The sequence below is a fragment of the Rhinolophus sinicus genome, linkage group LG09 (genome assembly GCF_036562045.2).
Source record: "Rhinolophus sinicus isolate RSC01 linkage group LG09, ASM3656204v1, whole genome shotgun sequence".
In the NCBI taxonomy this organism is placed as follows: domain Eukaryota; kingdom Metazoa; phylum Chordata; class Mammalia; order Chiroptera; family Rhinolophidae; genus Rhinolophus; species Rhinolophus sinicus.
The window spans coordinates 69353659-69372439 of NC_133758.1; the positions used below are offsets into that span (position 1 = coordinate 69353659).

Below are 18781 nucleotides of genomic sequence, written 5' to 3' on the forward strand. Positions count from 1 at the left end.
CACTTTCAGCCTGTGTGTGTCTTTTGATGTGAGGTGAGTCTCTTGTATACAACATATACAAGGGTCTTGCTTTCTTATCCACTCAGCCACCCTATGTCTCTTGATTGGAGCATTTAATCCATTTACATTTAAAGTGATTATTGATAGGTACATAGTTATTGCCATTTTTAAATTTGTAGTTAGATTGTTTTCATCTTTCTTCTATTTACAGAAGTCCTTTTAGTATTTCTTGCAATGCTGGCTTGGTGGTAATAAATTCCTTTAGCTTATTCTTTTCTGGGAAGCTCTTTATCTCTCCATCAACTTTAAATGATAGCCTTGCTGGATAAAGCAATCTAGGTTGTAGGCCTTTGTTTTCCATCACTTTGAGTATCTCCTGCCACTCCCTCCTGGCCTTCAATGTTTCTGTAGAAAAGTCATTTGATAGTCTTATGGGAGTTCCCTTGTATGTAACCCTCTGTCTTTCTCTTGCTGCTTTTAGGATTCTCTCTTTGTCTTTAACCTTTGCCATTTTAACTATAATGTGTCTTGGTGTGGGCCTATTTGGGTTTATCCTGGTTGGAACTCTCTGCACTTCCTGGGCTTGTATGTTGGTTTCCTTCATCAGGTTAGGGAAGTTTTCAGACATTATTGCTTCAAATATGTTCTCAATCCCTTGCTTCCTCTCTTCCCCTTCTGGTATTCCTATGATGTGCGTGTTGTTGCACTTGATGTTATGCCAGAGGTCTCTTAAACCATTTTCATTGTTTTTTATTCTTTTTTCTTTCTGTTGTTCTGTTTGGGTGATCTCTGCTAACTTGTCTTCTAAGTCGCTGATTCGATCCTCTGCTTCATCTAACCTGCTGTTAATTCCTTCAAGTGAGTTCTTTATTTCAGTAATTGTGTTCTTTAGTTCTAACTGGTTGTTCATTATGATTTCTACATCCTTCTTTATGTCGTCTCTAAGCTCCTTAAACATTCTTATCATCAGTGTTCTGAACTCTGTCTCTGATAGGTTGGTTACCTCTGTTTCATTTGGTTCCATTTCTGGAGGTTTCTTCTGTTCTTTTATTTGGGACATGTTTCTTTGTTTCCCCATTCTGGCTGACTCTCTGTGTTTGCTTCGATGTATTAGGTAGATCCCCTAGAGTTCTTAGTTCTTGCTGGGTTATCTTAAGTAGTATGTGTCCATTATATTTGACTTGCACCACTTCGTTCTTCTCCTCTGCGTGTGCTCCAAAGTTGACTCTTGTGTTGTGTATATTATCCTGTTAAAGAAGATCTTTAATTGCTTTTCGCTTGTGAGTAGGTGGGGTTAACTCCTAGACTGACTAGTTGTGAGACTTGGCTCTGCCCACCGCAGGGTGTTCTGCTGCGTGAGGGTTGACCACTTAAATGTGGTTTGGCCTCTATGGGCTCTTGTGCCTGTAGGTGTGAATTCCCTCTGGGTGTGTCACTTGTAGGTCAAACCCGGTAGTACTCTGGTTTGGTCTGGAGTTGGCCTCTGGGTGTGTTGAATCTTGTGCCTCTTAAGCTGGGCCCTGGTAGGGCAATTTCAGAATAAAGCAAATCACCAAGCACAACAACAACAACAACAACAACAAAGAAAAAATCAAATACTTTCACATGTAAAAACAACCGACAACCCCCACTCAACACAGGAAAAGATATCAAAGATATAAAGACAAAACAGAACAAAACCAAACCAAAAGGAGCACCAGTCTTGGCTTAAGCCCACCAAGTAATCTCCAGGTTGTCCTCTGCTGCACCAAAGAGTCCTCTGCGTATTGTGCAGGCAAAGCCGGTCACCTGGTGCCCAGAGTGACGTTGGAACTGCAGATTTAGATGCAGAGGGGCTGAGGGGTCTGGGATGGTAGTTTCTACAAAGTCAGTGCAGTTTCTGCTCTTGCCTGCACATATGTGCACTGAGAGTAGCACCACCGGCCCTGTGTCCAGTTCTCCTGAGTCTTAGGGCACTTCTTCCTTTGTGTGCGTGTGTGCGTGTGTGCGTGAGTGTGTGTGTGTGTGTGTGTGTGTGTGGTGGGTGGGAGATTTCTGAGCTGCTGAAAGCTGGGAGCTGCGTCTGCCACTTACTGCTGATACCTGGGAGTGCCTCTGCAGTTGTAATTGCCCTGCCCTAGGCAGGCCAGAAAGGGTGGGGGCTGGGGATGGAGGGGTCTTATCTCTCCCAGCCCAGCTGTTTCACACTCTTCCCGCAGGTCAGAAAAGGTGGTGGCTGGAGGTGGAGGAATCTCTTCTCTCCTAGCCCAGCAAAAATCACACTCTTCCCAGCCTCTTCCCTGGGTCAGAGCTGCACGCCAGTCTTCCATGAGCCTGAGCACTAAGGCTCCTCTGTAATCTGACACTACTCCTCAGTTCAGGGGCCAGTTTAAGTCTCTGGAAGGGTGGGGGTAGGATTGGAAGAGGCGGGGAGGGGCCCAGGTATGGATTTTCTGTCCTTTGTCCAGCCTAGGGCCCAACTGGAGGTCTCACTGAGGTTATTGCCTCTAATGCTGGATATGCTGCCCCCTCAGCGGGAGAGATCAGCTGTGGGATGAAGGGAAAGAGCCCACCTCCTGGCTTTTGTGTTCTCTGTTCCATTGTGGGACCCCCTGCATCTCTGCAGCTGCGGATGCTGGCCGCGTTTCCACACCTGCAGATACGGACCGCATCTCCACTCCACTTCCTTTCCTCTTCCCCTGCTCGCCCAATTTGCCCACCTTCCACAATATTATTGATTATGTTTCCTATGCTGTACATTACATCCCCTGTACATTACATACTTGTTTTATACCTGGAAATTTGAATCTCGTATTCCCCTTCACCTTTCCCCCCTTTTAAAATTTTTTCAATTACAGTTGACATTCAATATTATTTTGTATTAATTTCAAGTGTACAGCATAGTGGTTAGACATTTATAAAATTTAAGAAGTGATTACCCCGACTAGTCTAGTACCCACCTGGCATGACACATTACTATATTATTGGCTACATTTCTTAAGTTTTAATTTACATCCCCATGACTATTTTGTAACAACCAATTTGTACTTCTTAATCCCTTTCCAGTTTTCTCCTACCTTCCCAACCACCCTCCTATCTGGCAATCCTCAAAATATTCCCTGTATGAGTTTGTTTCTGTTATTTTTGTTTGTTTGTTTTGTTTTTGTAGGTTCCAAATATAAGTGAAATCATCTGGCATTTATCTTTTTCTTTCTGACTTACTCTACTCAGCACAATACCTTCTGGGTCCATCCATGTTGTTGCAGATGGCAAGATTTCATTTGTTTTAATGGCTGAGTAATATTCCATTGTGTATATTACCACCTCTTCTTTATCTATTCATCCATTCAGAGACACCCAGTTTGCCTGCATATCTTAGCTATTGTAAATAATGCTGCAATGAACATATATATGTTCATGTCCCTTCAGATAAACACCCAGAAGTGAAATTATGGGGTCCTTCTTTGTCTCATGTTATATAGCCTTTGTTTTAAAGTCTATTTTGTCTGGTATAAGTATTGCTACTCTAGATTTTTTTGTTTATGTGTTTCTATTTTCATGAAATACTTTTTTTTCATCCTTTTACTTTCAGTCTGTCTGTGTCTTTCACTCTGAAGTGAGCCCCTTGTAGGCAGCATATGTAAGGGTCTTGTTTTCTTACCCATTCAACCACCCTAGCTTTTGATTGGATCATTTAATCCATTTACATTTAAAGTAATTCTTGATAGATATGTAGTTATTGCCATTTTATTATTCATATTTTTTATCTTTCTTTCTTTTTTTGTCTTAAAGAAGCCCCTCTAACATTCCTGGCTTGGTGGTGATGAACTCCTTTATCTTTTTCTGGTCTGGGAAACTCTTTATCTGTCCTTCAATTCTAAATGATAGCCTTGCTGGGTAGAGCAATCTTGGTTGTAGGTTCTTGCTTTTCAGTTTAAAGATTTCATGTCAATCCCTTCTGGTCTGCAAAGTTTCTGTTGAGAAATCAGCTGACAATCTTTTTTTTTTTTTTTTTTTAAATTTTATTAAATTTATTGGGGTGACAATTGTTAGTAAAATTACATAGATTTCAGGTGTACAATTCTGTATTACATCATCTATAAATCCCATTGTGTGTTCATCACCCAGAGTCAGTTCTCCTTCCATCACCATATATTCAATCCCCCTTACCCTCATCTCCCACTCCCCACCCCCACCCCCCTTACCCTCTGGCAACCACCAAACCATTGTCTGTGTCTATGAGTTTCTGTTTCTCATTTTTATGGGAGCTCCCTTGTAGGTAACTAACTGTTTTTCTCTTTCTGCTTTTAAGATTTTCTCTTTGTATTTAACATTTGGCATTTTAATTATGATGTGTCTTGGTGTGGGCCTCTTTGGATTCATCTTGTTTGGGACTCTGTGCTTCTTGGGCTTGTATGTCTATTTCCTTTGCCAGGTTAGGGAAGTTTTCCATCATTGCTTCTTCAAATAGGTTTTCAATTCCTTGCTGTCTTTCTTCTCCTTCTGGTACCCCTATAATGTAAATGTTGTTACATTTGATGTTGTCCCACAGTTCCCTTAAAGTATCCTCATTTTTTTGGATTATTTTTTCTTTTTGCTGTTCTGTTTGGGTGTTTTTTGCTACCTTGTCTTCCAAATCGCTGATTCAGCCCTCTGCTACATCTACTAATTTACTGTTGATTTCCTCTAATGTATTCTTCATTTCAGTTAATGTAGTCTTCATTTCTGACTTGTTCTTTTTTGTGTTTCTATTTCCATTTCTTTTTTAAAGATTTTATTGGGAAAGGGGTACAGGACTTTATTGGGGAACAATGTGTACTTCCAGGCCTTTTTTCCAAGTCAAATTGTTGTCCTTTCAATCTTAGTTGTGGAGGGTGCTGTTCAGCTTCAAGTTGCTGTCCTTTCAGTCTTAGTTGTGGGGGGTGCAGCTCAGCTCCAGGTCCAGTTGCCGTTGTGAGTTGCAGGAGGCACAGCCCACCATCCCTTGCAGGATTCGAACCAGCAATCTTGTGGTTGAGAGGATGCGCTCCAACCAACTGAGCCATCTGGGAACTCAGCAGCAGCTCAGCTCAAGGTGCCTGTTCAGTCTTAGTTGCAGGGGGTGGAGCCCACCATCCCTTGTGGTACTCGAGGAGTTGAACTAGCAACCTTGTGGTTGGGAGCCTACTGGCCCATGTGGGAATCGAACCGGCAGCCTTCGGAGTTAGGAGCATGGAACTCTAACCGCCTGAGCCACCAGGCCGGCCCCTCTATTTCCATTTTTATGTTTCCTATCTCTGTTGAAGTTCTCCCTGAGATCGCGGAACGTTCTTAAAACCAGTCTTTTGAACTCTGCATCTGGTAGATTGCTTCTCTCCATTTTGTTTAGTTCTTTTTCTGGAGCTTTGTTTTGCTCTTTAATTTGGGACACATTACTTTGTCTCCCCATTTTGGAAGCCGCCCTGTGCTTGTTTCTAATATTAGGTAGGGCTGTTTTATCTTCTGGTCTTCGTAGAGTGGTCTTATATAGTAGATGTACTGTGGGACTCAGTGGCACAGTTTCCCTGGTAAACTGAGCCTGGTACGCTAGGTGTGTCCCTTGTGTGGGTTGTGTGTGCCCTCCTATTGTAGTTGAGCATTGATTGCTGTTTCATGTCAATGGTAGGGATTGATTTTCTGCCTGACTGGTTGTGAGGGCTGGCTGCTGGTTGTGATTACAGCGTAGGTTCTGCTGTGCAGAAGTTGACCCTATGAAGCAGGATTCACTTTTGCAGGGTTCTGGTGCCTGCCCAATCTGCCCTTTGCATGTGTCATCCTTGGAGATGACTGGGTGATGCTCAGTCCAAAGGTAGCCCCCTGGCGTGCTAGCCTGGGGCCTCCTGAAAGGAGCTCCTCTGCAATCCAAGTTCAGCCGCAGTCTGTGCCCTACCCAGGGCCTCCTGACATAAGCCACAAAACAATCTGCAGATGGCTGCACTGGCGCTGGGGTTGGAGGTGTGTTAAGAGTCCAAGGCATGAAATAAGGCTGGCTGCTGCTATTGCTCAGCTTTGGACTGCTTAGCAAGAGGTATGGGATATGCTAAAGTCAGAGGTTGCTTGTTTGGGTTTTGTGAACCTTTGAGAGATTTTAGGAAAGTCTGCAGCATGAACTAAGACAGGTTGTTTGTACAGAAAAGCCACTGGAAGAGGCTTGGGTAGGCCCGAAAGTTAAGTTGGGTGGGGCCTCAGGAAATCACCAGGGCAGGGTGAATGGTATTAGCCAGGTTGATGGAGACTCAGCTATGGTGGCTGCCTGTGTCTGCATGTTGGGAGGGGAGAGGGCCCAACAAAGAAACAATGGATTCTGCCAGCACTTCTCTCTGGGAGAAAGCTGCACCTCCAGCCTTAGCCCTGAAGCCAGACAACTCAGTTCCTCCGTGTATGTCCCTGGCACCTTTCAAGCTGCTGCCTCAGCGCTGTAGCTCAGAGAGAGTCTGTCAGTAAGTCCATGCATGGACCCTTTAAGATGATCACCTGGAACTCCAGCTGCCCTCCATCTCACCTAGCCACAATCTCTGCCAGTTTTCACAACCAGAAGTTGAGGGACTTCTCTCACCCCATCACTGGAACTCTGGGCCAGGGAGCCTTGTGTGGGGCAGGGACCTCTCAATCCTCTGGGGGAGACTACGACAGCCAAGATATCTCTCCCAATTTTTAATGATCACACGTGGGTGTGGGACCAGCCTGTTCCATATCTGTGTCCCTCCTACCAGTCTCGAGGTGGCTTCTTCTGTATGTCTTTAGTTGTAGGACTTCTATTCAGCTAGGTTTTAGGTGATTGTCAATGATGGTTGTTCTGTAGTTTAATTGTAATTTTGAGGTGGTCATAAGAGGAGGCCTGCACAGCATTTACCTACTCCATCATCTTGACCGGAAATCCTCCTGCCCTACTCATTTTTGAATTCCCAGTGCCTATCTCTAGGCTTGGCATGCTTGAGGCCCACAAAAGATGTTAGGTGAGTTGAATGCCATAGTCTTACCCATTGCTCAGTGCATAGTTAAGTGCACAGTACAGTACTGTGGCTGTTGAAATGAGGCCTAAAGTGGTGCAGGGATTTGCCTAACATATTAGAGTGTTAGAGCTACTGTATATTACTTTAATATACCACTCCTTGATTCTTTAAAATATGTGTATTTATGTGTAATGTGCAGGCAAATTTATTTCCTTTGAAATCAATGATGTAAGGTACAAACTGCTTCAAATGCAGAAGACATGCTAAATGGGGACATGAGTTAGATATTTGTACATTTTTTTCATGAAATTGATTTAATAAAAACCATATAAGTGCTCAAATTTATCAAGCACTTACTATGTCCCAGCAACCAAATAACACTGGAGATAACAGGTAAGAGATAGTCCTTGTTCTCAAGAAACTTAGAGCAAAATATGAAAATTGTAGGTTTTTGGGGGGTCATATTTTGTGAAGCACCAAGAGAGATAACACATATTTCTGCAAACTTAACCTCAACACTTATTTATTTGTGCAGTATTTTTGGTCTCAGATTTGGCCCTTTGGGGGAGATTCAACATAGAAATGATGGTGCCCTCCTGTAGGTTACATGTGAGTCAGGCTCTACACAGGTCAGTGACTTAGAAAGACTTGTACTCAGAAAATCATACAACATTGTAGAGAGAAATTAAAAAAGATAAAAATTAATGGAAACATATTCCATGCTCATGAATAGGAAGAATTAATGTAGTTAAAATGTCCATACTTCTCAAAGCAATCTATAGATTCAAAGCAATCCTTATCAAAATAGAACCAGAAAAAATAATCCTAAAATTTAGGACTTTGAGGGTATAATTTGGGTAAAAGTCAAAGAGAGAACTCTTTGAGCACACCATGGTACATTCTCAACGTGTATTTATTAAATGGGCCAGAGTCAATCTTGGAAGTTCAGATATTTTCTAAGTTACCTCTAGGCATGGAGTATAAATTGAAGGAGACAATCTCTAGCAACACATCCATAAGTGAGTCCTGTGCATTTCTCTTCCTTCCACTACATGTCTGTATGTCCCCTATCTCTGCATCCACTCCAGCCAGGGTGGCCCTCTGCCCTGGTTCCTTGGGTGGGTAGTGGACAGCACAGACAAAATAGGTGTCTCCAGATGCCAAGCAAGACATGGAAACTATGCCTCTTGGTGATTGCGTAACTTTAACCATTACAGACATAATAACTGTTTCTAAATAAGACAATAGCTTAAGGTAGAAAAGGGAGTAGCAGTACTGAGACTGTGACATTACAAGGAGGCACATTTCAACTTAAAACAGAAACAAAAACTTGCTAAGGTTAAGAGCTGTGCAACAGTCGAATGCCTGCATAAGACAGAGATTAGAATACTCATTCATTCATTCATTCATTCATTCAATAATTCACTCATTCAATATAATTATTTAGTGCTTACATATCCCAGTCATTGTACTAGGCACTGGGGATACTTAACAAGAGAGACAAAAATCCCTGCCCTTGTACAGCTCTTCTAGGAGGGAGGCAAACAATTAACAAGAAAAAGAGGTAAAATATATAGTGGGTTATATGAAATATATATATATGTGAAATTTGAGAGAGGTTGGCCACGGAACATCTCATCGAGAAGGTGATATTGCCTAAAACCTGCTTGAGGTGAGGGAGTAAGTTCTGAGGTTTTGAGGAAAAACATTTCAGGCAGAGTGAACAGCAAATGCAAAGGCCCTGACATGGGACCATTCCTGGCTTATCTGAGAAACGACATTGAAGTCAGTGTGTCTGGAGCAGAGGAAATGAAGGGGGAAAACTGAGAGGAGGTGAGAGTGGCAGAGATAGAGGCAGACCTGCGTGGTCTTGTAGATGGTGGTAAGGGACTTTGGTTTTTACTTTGAGTGACATCCTCCAGTCATCAGAGGCTCCTGAGCTGAGGAATGGCATGATCGAACTTATCCTTTAACTGCTCTGTTGAGATTACACTGAAATGGTGCAATGATGGAACCAGTGAAAACATGTAGAAGTGTCTCAAATAATGGCCTGGACAGAATGGCAGCAGTGATGGGAGGATTCTGAATATATTTTGAAGGTAGAGCTGACGAGATTTTTGGATGGGTTAGAGGTGAGTTGTGAGAGAAAGAGAAGAGTCAAGAATGATTCAGGTTTTGGCCTGAGCAGTTGTAAGGATAAGGTTGTCATGAACTGAGATGGAGAAGACTGGGAGCAGCAGGCGTTGTGGGAAATATCAAGAGCTCAGTTTGGGAAATGTTAAGTTTGAGATGATAATTAGATACTCAACAAAGGGTATCAAGTAGGTAGTTGGATATATGAAATCAGAGTTCATTGGAGAGGTGGGAAGTGAATTACAATTGGGAGTCATTAGTGTATACATGTTATTTAAAGCCATGGCACCAGACGATATAACCTAGAAAGTGAGTGTAAATAGGAAGAATGGAGATAGGGAGGAATCAATAAAGGAGACTGAGCAGAAAGAGCTCCAGAAGGAAGTCTAGGCAAGGTCAGCTACTGGGAGCCAATTAAAGGAAGAGTTTTGAGACAGGGCCAGTAGTCAATTGTAAAAAGCTACTGATAGGTCAATATTGAAAAATGACTATGAAATTTAGCATTAGCAGATTGGGGGTGACTTTCACAAGACAGCGTCTGTGAAATGCTGGGGGTGAAAACCTGAATGGAGTGAGCTTATGAAAGAGTGGGAGGAGAGTAATTAGCAGCAGCAAGAACATAAAACAAGTCTATGAGGACCTCTAGGGTCTGCTTCAACTCTTAGATTAATTTGAGCCCGTCTGAAAAAGTACCAGGATATAGTCAGGATTTTAGAGGCACATTCTGAGATGCTTTGATGACCACGACGACTTTGTTCTACACCAATCCCATTGGGAAACAGATAGTTCACTATGGCCTTAATAAAGTTTTAATTCAAAGCCCTTGAAAATACTTTTTGCCTGAGCTTCCTGGTCTTACCCCACTAGGTTTTTTTTGTTGTTGTTAGTTTTTTTTTATTGAGATATAATTGACATACAACATTATATTAATTTCAGGTATACAATATAGTGATTTGATATTTGTATTATTGCAAAATGATCCCCACAATAAGTCTAGTTGACATCCATTACTTCAGATAGTTATAATTTTTTTCTTGTGCTTACAACTTTTAAGAACTAATCTCTTAGCAACTTTTAAATATACAATACAGTATTATTAACTATAGTCACCATGCTACATACATTAGAGCCCCATGACATTTATTTTATAACTGGAGGTTTGTACCTTTTGACCACTTTCACACATTTTGCCCCCCACTCCTTGCCCCTGCCTCTAGCAATCACAAATCTGATTTTTGTATCCCACTAGATTTTTATAAAAATACATAGTCAAGTAACAGGATCAGTTATATAAGCTATTCCCCATTCTCAAGTGTGCTAAACTTTTGATGAAATTACATTATCTAAAAGCTACCAAATGAAAATAAAACAATACTCTTTATTGGTACAGGGCTAACTGGTAGAGGTGAAAGCAACAGAATCCGTATCTATTAAAAATTAATTATATTGTATTGTGTAATAAAAAGATTTGAAATTTCAAGTAAATTTCAAGTAAAATGGAGCCCTGAATCCATTTCTTCCTAACTGTGAAAATTTAGACAAAATATTTAACTTTTATGAGCTTCAAAAACTAGGATGATAATAACTATCTCATAGGATTATTGCAAAGATCAAATAAATGTTGTGGGAAAATGATTAGTAATAAGTAAAGCCTATATACATATTGATTATAAATTGCTTCCACATACATGCTTTTGTTGGACCCTCCCAACCCCATCTAGGAGGCAGGGATGGGTACTGTTATTATTCCTATTTTAAAGAAGAGGAAACTGAGCTTCTGAGAGGTTAAAGGACTTGCTCAAAGTCACGTGACTAATATGTGCTGCAGTTGAGATGAGAAACAAATTTTTTATCTCTGATCTGGGGCTCTGTCCATTGCCAGGGTGTCCACGTGGACACCACATAGTATGGGAATCTAGTGAGGGAAGCAGACTCCTCTGCTGAGGGCCGGAGTTTCTAAACCTCACTCATTCGACTGTTGGTGTGAATGAAGGAGGCTGTGACAGCACGTTCAGTGGGGAGGTATATGCCTGAGGGAGGAACTCTAGACCCCCTAGAGCTCCTTCTCCTTGAACTTTATCTTTCCCTTCACCTCATCACTCACGCATTGCTAACAAGTCCCTAACGAAGCCTTTAGTTAGTGTATTCACTGCTCTGAGGGCATGAGCTCTTACGTCCTCAGAGCATCTTCAAAGGACACCTTTGAAGGCATCCCAGCACTGGAATATTTTATTGCTGGAAGACACCTCAGGTGCCATTTAGAAAAGCCTGTATTCTATGATGAGGAAGCTGAATTCGGGAACTACTGGGGTGTGGGAGCAAGGCTGCGCGGTGTGTCAGAGACAACACCAGCTCTGGATGGGCAGCTCCTTCCACCACCCCACGCGGCCTCTCACTGTGAGCAGCCGGCGCATGCGTGGTGCCTTGAATCCAACTGCCATTTCTGTTAGTTGTTTAAGTAAAATGAATTTATTCTAACTCCATTTATTACAGCATTAAGAAGAGCTTAAACCACTTGATAAATAGATGGAAGCTGGAGTCACCTCTTGATGGATAATCATGTTTTCTCACTTGCGCTTTAAGTGCTAGAAGACAAAGTGACTTTAAAACTGCTTGTGAGAGGACCCAATTATCTGATAAGCAATTCCAGAGACCATGCACACAAATGCAGAAGCAGACCTCTTTATGAATGGTGTCTGACAAGGTAAGAGATATTGGTGGCACAGGAGCTCTGGAAAATGTAATTATTTATCCTTTTACAACTAATGAAAGAAATTGAAAAGGAAGCTTTCATTTCAAATCCTTTTTATCTGGATGAAACTTTAATTTTACGTAATTAAATTGACTTCAGAGTTCAGTGTGTTCAAATACGCAATTAAGCAGCCTATCAAGGTGAATGCCTATGTCGTCGGCTCGGTTAGAAATCATGCTGCCCAGCTCCCAAACAAGAAAGAGCACCTGACATCTGCTGTTTCCCCAGAACCAGGGACCGCACGGGGCCTGCAGGGCTGGCTCCCCAAACCCAGAGTAGGCAGTTGAGTTTTCTCACATGTGCCAACTCCTGCATGAAGTTAGTGCAATATTTCAAGAGGTTTCACTTCTCTTTGTTTTTCAGTGGGTTTTTTTTTTTTTTTTTAATGAAAAAATATGCTGGGTCTTTGAAGGAGCATTATAGATGGTTAACTTTATCTCCTACAGAAGTTCCTTCTAAGACAACACATGCATCATCAAAGTTGTTGTCTTCTGTTTGTTGAAAGTATGTGAAAACTCCTTTATTCCAATTTTGCGTTTTCATAATTTATGATACATTTCGGCTACAGACCTCTTTTAATTTACCTTTGCACTCCTGGAAAGGGAGGGGCTCAAAAAATGTTGTGGGTGGTGTTGAAGGGGGACAATGAAATGGGATTGGGGTGAGGTCACTGGAAATTCATGTTCAGAGGCAGTGGTCTGTAAAGGTGGAGTCATTTACCTGTGTACCTCCCTCTGTTTTCCCTTCGAATAGCACGTTTATTATTGTTAATTTATGGCTCAGTAGCATCCTATATTCCCTTTCATCTTAAAACTCTGTGAGTAGAATATAGTTCAACTAGAACTGAGTTCCCTTCCCTTCTTTGATATATTCTAGAATCACATAGTGATTTTTGTTTTGTCCATTGGGGTGGTTGCTGGGAAGGACTCATGGATCTAAGCAATATCCTTACTACAATGACACATGGAAAACCTGAACCCATTTGGAGGCTTTTCCAGATAAATGGGGGAAGTGTGTTGCCAGAATATATGAATATATGATCATGACATGATACTGAGACAAAGACTGCTTACGGGCAACTTCTTTGAATTGGGGGCACATGCTGTATTTGTAGGTTTATTTTCTCTATAATTAATGCTCCTGCGACTTAACATAGGAGGTAGGTTGTCAGGATGATAAGCAGACCATAAAACTGGAAGATTGTAAAAGACATCACAGTGTGTATAATGATATAATGTACACAAGAATATATGAAAGCTTCATTCTTTTGAGTCAAGACTTGAGATATGGTATTATCTACTTCCATGATACCAGAAGGCATGATGGAGTAAAAAAATTCTAAACTTTTGTGAGCTAGATTTGCCTCTGTCTCACTGCATTGCGCTGGAACCCAAACGGGGCCTTGGCTACCAAGGGATATCTTGGTAGTTATAGCAGAAAAAAATTAACAATGGAAAAGATGGTTTTAATAAGTGAAAAGTTATATTAAAATAGCTTTGCAAATTGTAAAATACCCATTTAGACATAATCAATTTCATAATTACAAATTATTCTTATTTTATCAGATATTTCTTCCCTTAAGATCTACAGAACATTAATGCTATTTAGTTTTAGTTATTGCATGCATTTGAAAACCATTAAACTACTGTTTAGTAAAACTACATCCATACACATATATATAAAAATCACTGACTGGTTTTCCCTGAAACAATCTAATTTTGGGAGTTTCAACACTGAATAAATGTTTAAATAATACCAAACAATATAGGCTACTTTGCATAGCAACTGTAAAGCTTGTACCATTTCTTAGAAATATGACGGTTTGATTACATTTTGTACAAGGCTTAGGATCCTGGTCTCATTTTATATAGAACCTATTGGATGAGGATCTGAAATTCCTGCAGAGTAGAGCTGTTGATACCTTCTCAGAGTTCCAGATAAAGGAATTCCAGTTGGGAAATAAAAATGTGGAAGAAACAAAATGTTTCATCAATATGGCCTGACACTGTCTGCTACTTTATTGGATCTAATTTGATACAGATGAACTGCTACTGATTTCAGTCCGTCAGAACCAGATGGAAGAAACTATGGATACATGCAAATGTGATACATGCAAATGGGGATGATGAACACAGAAAAATCATACACAGTCCCTAACCCCTATATTGGCCTCTTAACGTTCTTTCCCATCAGCACTTTACCAAGGTGTTTCCAATACATCACTGAGCGGAAGACAATGCTTTCTTTATGAAAGCTTAGAGAGAAAGGATTAGATATCAACATTTAACTGAATCAGCCAGGAGAAAAGACCCCTTTTGAGAACTATTGAGTGTTATTCTATAATCCTAGCTGTTCCTTTCTGAAGCATGAAGTCAGAATTGTTGTCACTCGTAAATGTGGACGAGAGTTAGAATTCCCAATTGCCAAGTAAAAATCTTCCTGGTTTTATTTTTTATTTTTTGGAATTTTCTTCTCCTTATGTGAGGTCAAAAGAATGTCTGGAAAGTTTAAGGTTCTCAATATAACTCTGAATTGTACAGTGAATAAATAACATTCTGGGTAGTTGTGCAAATCAAGAGTTTGCACAAAGGTAACTTTGTCTAATATTGAGCTATCCTTATTATTACCTTTGAAGTGAAGTTACTGGACAGAGACCTGTGTATATCTAGCAAGTCACACAGACAACAGACAAAAGCACCAAGTTAATGAGCATATGTGAAAGCACTTTAAATCTGCAACATGCTTTATAAAATATAATAATCAGCTTCATATTATCCTTTTTATTTAGTAAGGGTGACTCAGAGAGCAGTTTCAGTTTTAGGAGTTATCGTACTACTTCCCTGTGAAAGGATTGTTTTTGAGTTTAGGATATTTTTTGATAGAACCAAGTAAACTACTATATGTTCTGTCTATAAATCAAGGAGATAAAGGGTTTGTGGATGACTGCTGCTTTCCCAGACTTCTCAATTTTCTCTTCTTATAGTTCATAGTTTACAAGCACAGTTATGGTCTAAATATAAAGCTTGCTACACTATCATTGCATAGGACACACACACAGACACTAATATGTGCTCATATTTGAGGTTCATTGAAGTTAGCAGCTACTTGCAATAAGTTAAATTTCATAATTCAAGGATGGATTTAGTTCCTAATTAGGAAAAAAACTAGAAGGAACCACTCAGTTGACGGTACTGATATAAGTTTAAAGTTTTAAAGTTAAAGATAACATAAACATAAAACAGTTAAATGAATCTAAGTCTATAATAAAACAGAGACAGTAAATTCTGTTCTAAGAAATCGGTTTAGAAATCTGGAAAGAAAATTAACAGATTCATCTTGAATAATGATTTGCTACTTATTAGCCTTCTGTAATATTTCTGTATCATTCACTAGTCAATGTTCTATTTTCTATCCTAGTTTCTTTGTGTTTCAGAAGCCATTTTCTTTTTGAAAAGAAATATGAGGACTTTTGATTACCCAGATAACACATTTAAAATTCAGCTAATTAGGTAATTATTGAAATCTCTAACTGTAACTATTTGGGGCCAGTGTCTCTACCTTTCTCTGAGAGAATGAGTCTGAATTTAAATAAAGCGATTGTGAACAGCTTAATAAAGACATTTATAAATAATATTCTGAGAGTCCCCCGGCATTTATTTGAACGTGGAAAATAGCTGGATACATGGAGAAGAGGCACTCTCCATTTAGTCAAATAGAGCCCCTCCCCCCAAAAAAAGTTGTATTCATAGTCATTAACTCAGAGAGGAAGGGAAGAAGAAACTGGAAAAATGTATTTAAATAATAATAATGGACTCAGAGACCCCAAGAGAAGTAAATGTAACAATATGATATTTTAATTGTGTAAACTTCTTGAGTCGAGTCTGCGGGCGAGTCTGTGAGCTACACAGCACTAAAAGATGCAGCGAATTAGACCCACGGGAAGTGCTGGGAAAGAAAGGAGAGCATCATTTTTTGTGCTTAAGTGTCCAGGTTAGAGTTCCCAGAAGCAATCTTACCTTTGTTTTCTGCCTTCAGTTCCTCTGCCATCAAGCTGTCTTGTCGGTTACCAAGCACAAACGCCAGAAATGAGAGGATCAGGGCATCCAAAATCCCAATAATGGCCAGGATGTATGCCCAGCGGACTGAACAAGCCCCAAGAGTGTACTTGTCTGTCTTTTCTCCACACATCCGTTTTACTTCCTCTGAATCCCAGCCATCAGGGAAAATCATACAACCAAGCACAAGGCAGGCAGCTGAGAGAGAGAGAGAAAAAAAAAAGAAAAAAATGGAGTTAACATAAATTTTATTTTAGCAGATATTGCAGATATTGCTATTGCTTGTCAAGTTACTGTTTAAAATCCTTGATTTAAAGAATCCCCAGTCTCACTGCTGTCCTGCCCAGGGTGGTTTCCTTAAACCTGGTTAACTTAAAAGCAGCTGACGTGCTGCAGGACCTCTAGGAGTGCACTTCACAGACAGCCCAAGCACGGAGAGAAGTGAAGGTATGTTGATTGAATTTTGTGTGCATTTGTGGGAAGGCTTCCACTGCAAATAGAAATCATGTGCATAAGAAATCATAACACAGGAATGACGATGCAATGATTCAATGCTTGGCTTTGAAGAGCTATGATAGCAGCAAGATATGGGATTAGGATAACATGGAAAATACCAGAGTGTATATTAACTTTGAGTCACAGTAAAATATAATTTCATATTGTGATTTCTTACACACACACACACACACACACACACACACACACACACACTGAAAAGTTTCTTGAAACTCACTTTCCACATGCAATGCACCCTGAAATTTTCTATTCTATTCTCAGTTCTATTTCATGATTGAAAAGGCAGAAAAACACTGCAACATGGTGTGGTACCACACAGCTTTTATGGAAATTTAGAAATTTAGGGAGAATACTTATATTCTATTTCCTAGATATCACTGTGGGAATTATATGAATGTTTTTAAAAATAAGAATATGTTACTTTGAAGATTAAAGAACGTAAGTGGTTGTTGTTCCCACTCTCTTTATATTTAATTGAATTACTTAGGGGTAAATGATGATAGTTTCAAGTTATAAAGAGCTTTCTGAACACATGGGTTCATTCATTAATTTATTCACTCATTAATTCAACAATTACTTACTGAATATCTCCTGTGGAGTGCCAGACACAGTTCTTGGTGCTAGGGATACAGTGATCAAGAAAAGAGACATGGTTTATGTTATCATGGAGCTTATGCTTTGTCAGGAAGAGGCAGAAGCAAAAATAATCATGAGAATGAAAGAGTTCCAAGTTATAATAAGCACTAGGCATGAAAGACACAAAGGACTCAGATGGAAAAGGTGGGTGAGACCTTGTTTTACAAAAGTGGTCAAGTAAGACCTCTTGAAGGATTTATACTAAGGCCTAAAGGACTAGACGCTGGAAATGTCAAATTCATGGGGAAGATGTTCCAGGGAACAGCATGGACTAAGGCCCCAAGGTTGTAAAGAGGATTGGTGTGTTTAAGGAGCTACAAGGAGATCAAGGACCAGGATGGAGAAAGTGATTATGTTGAGGTTGCGAGAGAGGCAGGGGCTGTGTATACATTCAGGCAGATTATTGTTTCCAAGGCCTGTAACTTAGGGAGACTGTGATGGCACAACCAAGTTGGAGTTCTGTGACTAACTGAGCCGAACAATTCCTGATGTTGGCAAGAAGAGATGTCATGTAACTGCTTCACTGCTACTTGTGGAACAAGCTAGACGTCAACACTTACTTTCTTATTTTCTAACAGGAGCAGCATAGCTCTACAAAGCAGGTCCAGAGGAAACAGAGATCAAGAGACGTTGACAAATAGGAATATTGTCTGGGAGAATTCTGCTTTAGGGTTCCTTGTTATTTTATAGTGTGATAGTTCAAAATTTTGGGTCATACTTGATTCTGCTCTTTTTTCTGTCCCACATCCCAAATGTTGCCATGATTCTCTCATCTAACTGTGCAATACCTATGCATAGGTAGGTGTCATTGACACTTCCCTACTTGAAGCCTTCATTATTTCTCAAAGGGAACCCTGATTTTCCTCAGCCTCCTGTTCGTTTTAACTCTAATCCAGATTATACATTACCACTTAGACCACCAGGTGCAAAACCTTGGCTGGCTCCCCGCTGGCACTGAAGAACACTCAGATAGACATCCTGGGTATTCAAAGACTCCATGATCCAGGCCTCACTAACTTTTCCAGTCCCCTCCCCTTTATACTCGTCACTTCACTTAGGTTGAACTAAACATGACTCCCTACCCACACACAAAGTTTTTGGATCTCTTTATTTTCTCTTCTGCCTGGAGTATTTTTCACTGTTGTCCTTAAATGTTCTACTCTTAAATGTCTTTTAACATTCATATAAGACATCCTCCACAAAGCAAGCTATCTCAAATGCTTCTTAATCTAGAATGTGGCTAAATTGGTTTTGGTACCAACTCCGATGCGTGTGGGGGTTTTCCTTCCATACCAACAAACAATATTTAGACACCAACTGGATGTCCTACAGTTCAACTCAATTCTGACACTACCTGCTGGAGATAGCACCAGATTCGACAGGTTAAATCCTCAGCCGTACCAAAGTCACCTCATTAACACAAGAGACACCTTTATTGCCATCACACTGAGGAAATTCCAAGGGTTTTAGAAGCGCTGTGACAGGAACAGTGGACAAGACCAAATATATATTTCTTTTTAAAAAATTCTTTTTATTTAAAATTAAAAAAAAATTTATTGGGGTGACATTGGTTAATAAAATTATATAGGTTTCAAGTGTACAATTCTATAATACATCATCTGTATATTGCATTGTGTGTTCACCACCCAAAGTCAAGTTTCTTTCTATCACTATATATTTGATCCCCTTTACCCTCTTCTGCCTTCCCCTGCCACACACACTGCCTTTTCCTCTTGTAA

The 18781-nt window shown here is 40.2% G+C and overlaps 1 protein-coding gene across 4 annotated transcripts in view; it reads right to left on the reverse strand.

Moving 5' to 3' along the window:
- LHFPL3 (LHFPL tetraspan subfamily member 3) overlaps positions 1-18781 on the reverse strand; it is a 552178-nt gene that overhangs the window by 157447 nt on the left and 375950 nt on the right. For all 4 annotated transcript variants that reach the window (XM_074340619.1, XM_074340616.1, XM_074340617.1 and 1 more), the window contains exon 2: positions 15852-16088. In XM_074340619.1, coding sequence (XP_074196720.1) covers positions 15852-16088 — 237 coding nt within the window. The remainder of the gene's footprint in view (positions 1-15851; positions 16089-18781) is intronic.